This window comes from Dromaius novaehollandiae, chromosome 15 (assembly GCF_036370855.1).
Source record: "Dromaius novaehollandiae isolate bDroNov1 chromosome 15, bDroNov1.hap1, whole genome shotgun sequence".
NCBI classification, from domain to species: domain Eukaryota; kingdom Metazoa; phylum Chordata; class Aves; order Casuariiformes; family Dromaiidae; genus Dromaius; species Dromaius novaehollandiae.
The window spans coordinates 8,499,626-8,506,206 of record NC_088112.1 but is presented as its reverse complement, the minus strand read 5'-3'; the positions used below and the strand labels follow the sequence as shown (position 1 = coordinate 8,506,206).

Below are 6,581 nucleotides of genomic sequence, written 5' to 3'. Positions count from 1 at the left end.
TGCAGCAAACATTTAGAAGCTCCCTGCACAATGACCCAGGTGATCCACTAGCAAATGATCAGCTAACAAGTAATAACAGCAACAGACCACCCTCACACCAGCCCAAGCGGGCACTCCATAATTTAAAGATGAGGAAATACAGACGAGGACACAGATTTACACAGGAAAGCAGCCTCAGGACAGCCAAGAAGCACAGAGCCCCAGGACAAACACTGCCCCCGGCCCTCGCCTTAATGGGGAGGGGCGGGGCCGCGCACCGCCCGCCCGCGCCGAGAGGCGGGAAGCGGCGTGAGGGGAGGAGGAGCCTCGCCTCGCCCCGCCCCGCCAGCCCCCAGCGGCCGCCAGCCCCTCCCGTCTCCTAGTGACGGCGCCCGTGCTCCGCGCCCCGCCCCTTCCCGCCCGCTGCGCTCCGCCATTGGCCCGCCTGCAAGCCCGTCACAGCAGAGCCGCGCCCGGGGCCGGGCGGCCCTGCCCGCCCCACCCCCCGCGCTGCGCTGCGCTGCGCTGCGGGCCGGGAGGAGCGGTGCTGGGGGTGTGGGGCTGGCAGCAGCTGCATGGCGCTCTGCCCGTCGCCGCGGGTGTCCAGGCCGCCTGGCGGCCCTGCCGAGTGACTCCGCGGAGCCGCTGCGGGTCAGCGCGGCGCTGCCCGCCAGAGGAGGACAAGGTAAGGGCGCGGCGCTGGGGCCTGCCGGCGGCGGCGGCAGAAGGGGCGGGAGTCTCCGCCGCGGGCCGGGCCGGACCGAACCGGGCCGGGCCGGGCGGCCTCCCCCTCCCCACCGCCCGCGCTGGTAGGTCGCTGCCGTGCGCCGGCCGGTGCGGCGGGGCGCCCGAGGCGGGGCGGGGAGGGGCAGGCCCGGGCATGCCCGGCGGGGGGCGCGTGCGCGGTGCGGCCCCGCCGCCCCGGGGGGTCATGCGGCGCCGGGGGTCGGAGGGGGAGAGCGTCGTGCTGGGGGCACCTTCGGAGAAGTTTCTTTTTCCTTTTTTCTCTTTTTTTCGAGGTAGAGACAGCCGTAACTTGGCACCTCTTTTCCTCGTTTAGGTGCCTGGTACACTCGTATTTGTCTCTCGTTACAGATGATTGAAACCCTTGTGAGTACCGAAGCTCAGGAACTGCTGTACCAGCTCGCGGCGCTGCTGGAGCAGGAGCAGAGGTGCCAGCCGAAGGCCTCGGGCCTGCGACTGATCGAGTCCGCTCACGACAACGGCCTCCGAATGACTGCCCGCCTGAGGGACTTTGAAGTGAAGGATCTCCTCAGCTTGACTCAGTTCTTCGGCTTCCATACGGAGACGTTTTCTCTAGCTGTGAATTTCTTAGACAGATTTTTGTCAAAAATGAAGGTATGGCTTTTTAAAGGATGAGCTCTCAGTCATCAGCTTCTTCTCATTATGACCTTGTTGCTATTATAAGTTACAATATCTTGGTTTTAAGTAGCCAAAGGTTAAGCACCTTCCACTCACTGTGATTGCCTAAGAGCCAAAACATGGCCTTGCCTGTTGGGATTTTAGTACTGTTAAGAAAACTGTCTCCTCTGGAGGGGAGGAGGAAGAGGTTATCTATTTCAATGTAGGGATGCCTGTAGGCTTGGATGGGTTAAATCAAAACAGACTGTCTTGGCTGTTGCATGTATACATGAGAACAGCTTCAGCTGCTTCTTATTTTACTGTTAGTTAAATCTACTCATGAGGCTCATGTACGTCAAAGGGCTGGATGTAACTTAGCACTTACTAATCTGGCAAAATGTGCAGTAGAAAGGAGTGCTCAGTCTATACTCATCTGTGGCATGCTGACTGGGGGTTGTTGTTAATCTTCTAACTAGCCAGGATTATTATACTATGATCAAGAACAAGTGTTTGTCTTCCTCTTTGTTTTCAGTGTATTTTAGTATGTTCCTAAACAAAAATGAGAAAATTGGATGGAGTGGACGAGAAAATGATGATTTGAAAGACTGAATAAAAAATAAGGTGTAGAAAAAGGACTCTGATGGCTGTGGAATAAAATAAGGGACTTCTTAAAAAAAAAAAAAAAAATTGGCCTAACCCAATATATAGAACTCTTGAAGTCCTAAAGGCTTCTGATTAAAGTATTCTAGAACCTTATAAACTACTTCTACTCCCTTAAGAAACAGCCTTTTGCCAGCCTGCTCTTCAAATGAAAGAGGCAGAACTTGCAGCGTGTAAAGGCCTCTTCATGTAATGAAACAAAGGTAACGACGTCAGTGAATAAGAAAGACTCAGTTCTTCAGCGTTTAAAAAGAATGCCCATAATTTTTTTTTCTTAAAATATACGGGTACCTACATAGCTTAGTTTGCTGTATGTTGATTGGGCTGATTAAAATCCTTCCTCTTTGAAAGTAACAGGACAAACTGATTTCTTTTTAGGTACAGCCTAAACACTTGGGCTGTGTTGGACTCAGCTGTTTCTACTTGGCTGTGAAGGCAACAGAAGAAGAGAGAAACATTCCCTTAGCCACTGACTTAATTCGAATAAGCCAGTACAGATTCACTGTCTCTGATATGATGAGAATGGAAAAAATCATATTAGAGAAGCTGTCCTGGAAAGTCAAAGCTACAACAGCCTTCCATTTTCTACAGCTCTACCATTCACTCATTCATGAGAATTTAAGCTGTGAAAGGTAAAATACCTAAAACCTATTTTTCTGTGACTGCAGATGATGAGGAAGCCCACACAGAAAATGCAGCAGAGAAAATTACTCAAGTAATTGGCCTTTCTGTACATAAAAAGTCAAAATGAAGGAAAACTCCTCCCCTTGCTGGTAAACATCACAAATGTGAATATCTCTGGTTTAATATTATTTTAACTTAGTATGTTGTCTGCGTAAAGTGACCCAAGAGTATTGCTCTCTGAGCATAAAACCAGACTCGCTCAACAGTGGTGGTATAGTAAGCGTCTGTTTATGCTGTAGTACATAATGCCTCATTGCAAAGATTTCAAAATCTTCTGGCTTAGAAAGAGGTTTCTTTTGCTAGAAGCATTTGAAGTCCTTGTTAGCCAGCCTGTTCTGACAGTGCAACTTTCCCGTGTAATACAATACTTTGGTTTTGGCATTAGGACTGCCAAAACCAAACACCTGTTTGGCTGAAACCCTAGAACTTTTGGGACAAATGAGGCCCTTGTTTAAATAAAGGACATTGTAACCACTTTTCTGAGCTGCCAGGGTGGTGCTGTCTTGATCAAGCTTGCTTTCTTGTGCTACATTCACTCATCTGCTTTTACTGTAGGAGAAAGTATCTTAATTTTGAGAGACTTGAGACCCAGCTTAAGGCATGCCACTGCAGGATCATGTTTTCTAAAGCCAAGGTAAATAAATGTCTTGAAAGTGTAAAGATAGTGAGATTATTGAAACTTAACAAATTAGTGTTCAAAAATCATCACGTTTTCTCTCTCTCCAGCCTTCTGTCTTGGCACTGTCCATTATGGCACTAGAGATAGAAGAACAAAAACTACTGGAGTTGACAGAGGCATTGGAATTTCTGCAGATGCATTCCAAGGTGCGTATAGATTAAGCTTTAGTGGGGGAAGGAAGAAAAATGCATGAAAGCACCTACTCATTGGGGAATGGGTTGATACATTGACATAGAGGTTTCCTCTGTCTTTTCTTCGACTTGGCTTGGGGTCTTTGCTATTTTAGGTGAAGTACCTAAAAATGCTCATGTGAAATAAGCATTTAATGAATTAATGATGTGTGGGATTCTGTTTTGCTATTTAGATAAACAGCAGAGATTTGACCTTCTGGAAGGAACTGGTGTTGAAGTGCCTTACAGAATATTCCTCGAGCAAGTGTTCCAAACCAAACGTCCAGAAATTAAAATGGATTGTGTCTGGACGTACAGCACGGCAGCTTAAACATAGCTATTACAGAATAACACACCTTCCTACAATTCCAGAGACCAGCTCATAATAGGTAGCTATCTGTAAAATCAACTTAGGATAATGTAGAAGCAATTAGCTGTTAACTACCTCAGAATGTCCTATGCTATATAGATAGATAACCTGTTGAAGATTTGTGTGACATAAACCTCATAGGCCTGTTACAGAGACTGATCTGGTTTTCAGCCACTGCTTGTACCTACGGAAATAGCAACCTAATATGTTAAGGTCTCAAGAAGGAGCTGATCCTCTGGTGTCCTGTGAGATCACAACTGTGTTCCACAGACGTTGGGACCTCATTCAGACTAAAATGTGGGATGAAACTAGTAAAAAGGCAAAGGAAAAACTTAGCTTGTTCCCACCCTGAAGAGAATTGTTTAAGAAAAAGCAATTAGCTACTAGAATGTGTATCATTTAAACAATTCAAGCGAACTATTACAAGCAGACAGTTTTCTACAGTTTTACTTGTTTAACTGTCCATATAGTGAATTCCAGGAACTGTAATTCAATTATTTGTATTACATTTATTCAGTTTTCTTTAACTCTGTAGAAATCATGAACTATTTCCATATCTAGATTTTAATTCCAAAGGCAACATATTTTCTGTAACAGCTGTTGTCTTCCTGTATTAAAGCCTGGCGCTTTATTTGGCTCTTTTAGAAAGCCCTTCAGTTGACTGTAGTATTTTCTTTACAGGAGTACACTAAAATGAAGAGATGAGCATCCTGTGGCCTAGTTTACAAACTGCTGAAGATTTGAGAAATAAAGTCTGAAACATGATCTAAATGAAGAACTCAACTCATGAAAAGAATATGGAATATTTCAGACTAAAGATCCTTCTGGCAAATAAGTTCTCTTCATGATGATTACAACAATGGATATTCAGTGTCAGTTTTTAGTCTTATTTGTTAGAATGTTTACTATTCAAAGAGTGAGGCACCACAATACTGATACACAGAATTCTAACACCGTGTAATTTGTAGAGCAGCTTGTGTAATCTAACCTTGGTTTACTGTAACCGCAGGTGCTGAATTAGGTATTTAATTTCAAAAATTTGATCGAGTTTTGTAAGATTATATGACATTAGGAAAACATCACGTGCAGTAGCACAGTGCTGCAGTGTTTCAAGCAAACTAAAGATCATCCTGTTCAGTACTAATGAGAATAGCAAATGCATGTCAGTTCACCTGACATGCCAGTTGTGTGGTGTCATGTGGCGTTGTGTTCTTTCTGGGCGGGGCACTGGCCATTAATGTAGATACACGCTAACAACTAGGCTGTGCGGTAGTATCTGCTGTGTGTGTCAAGTAATTTGAGTAGGAGAAAAGGGATGAACCTTACATGCAAGTAGCTGACACTGCATTAATAACTTCAATATTCTCTAAGAAGTATAGCTTACTGAGATTGCGAATGATAGAGTGTATAGAAATACAGACTGCAATAAAATGAATATAGAAATTTCATGATACATAGCAAAGACTGAGAGGAAAGTACTGAGTCACCTGCCTCAAATCTGAAACCAGTTTTCCAGGGTTGAACTGTACAAGAAAAAGTAAGTGGTGATGCTGAACAGGTGCATTTTCATATGCCCAGTAAGAGTGGGGCAGTCTTTCCTATACTGGCCCATAAGTAGGTGTGATCTTGTTGAGAAACACTTAAGATTGCTTTAACTGTTCTCTTTAATGGTAAGCTTCATAAAATACAACTGCATTTTCTGAATATTAGGTCAGTACTTGAAGAGGAGTATCACACTTCTGGTGCTAATGTGAAAGGGTTGAGAATGTGTTACAGTATGTAAGATGGATAGTTGTGTTGGGGGAATGTTGCTAATCTCTTGAATTCTGTCACTGTGAAACAGCGGCTATTAGTTGTAGATTGTTAATAACCGATGGCCATATGAACTGACTTAGCAGAGAGTGAGAGATCTGAATGTTCTGAATATGGTGTGGGCCTAGATGTTAGCCTACCAAACCTCTCTTCTTTATAAGAGCTGATGGGGAAATCACGTTCCCTGCCTATCTCAAACAAACTATAGTTTAACACTTCACAAAAGATTTCATACCAAAGCTCTGTACTGAACAAATCAAAATTTCCCTTGAACTCATGGGAATGAATGCACTGCGTGGTATCTGATTGGGTTATGCATCTTGCCAATGCTATCTGCACATTGTGCTGACCTATCAAAAACATACAAGCAATTCAGACAAAGAGGCTGTCAGCTTACTGGAAGAAATCGATAAAGATGCAATGTGCAATTTAATGGTGGTGTCATGCCTCAATATTAAGAGATGTACCTTTCAATAAAACATATTGAAATGTGATTAACTGAGTAACTTTTCTAATTGGTTATGAAACATCTTACTCGGAGGCCTCTACCTGAGCAGTACCTGAAAGAAACTTGCATACAGGAGGGGAGGGATTACAGAGAAGTTCATTTTAGAGGGTGAGGCTGGAGAACCAACAGGTAAGACTCAAGGTCCTTGATAAGATTAATTCTACATAGCCCATCATTGCTCCAAATCCTTTGAAAGATGAAAGCATCTAGGCTGAAAGAATATCTGGATTATCTGATTTAAATATCTGATACCTGATTTAAATAATCTAAATGATGTAACTTTAATTGTTCCAAGTTGACTTTGGCTTTGTTAAATTTTTCTAGTAGTAACTGTTTCTATACATTAGATACATGGAT

The 6,581-nt window shown here is 44.0% G+C and overlaps 1 protein-coding gene across 3 annotated transcripts; it reads left to right on the top strand.

Moving 5' to 3' along the window:
- Positions 1-440: 440 nt before the first annotated feature.
- On the top strand, positions 441-6,210 carry CCNG1 (cyclin G1). 3 transcript variants are annotated; one of them, XM_026117614.2, is made up of 7 exons: positions 441-664; positions 1,075-1,338; positions 2,380-2,633; positions 3,241-3,319; positions 3,412-3,510; positions 3,729-3,923; positions 4,586-6,210. In XM_026117614.2, exons 2-6 carry the CDS (start codon positions 1,075-1,077, stop codon positions 3,918-3,920), a joined length of 888 nt encoding a protein of 295 aa, XP_025973399.1. In that variant the 5' UTR covers positions 441-664; the 3' UTR covers positions 3,921-3,923; positions 4,586-6,210. The 3 variants fall into 3 exon arrangements, with proteins under 3 accessions (XP_025973399.1, XP_025973406.1, XP_025973414.1); XM_026117621.2 differs by having other exon boundaries at positions 1,040-1,338; XM_026117629.2 differs by lacking the exon at positions 441-664 and adding an exon at positions 865-998.
- The last annotated feature ends 371 nt before the right edge of the window (positions 6,211-6,581 follow it).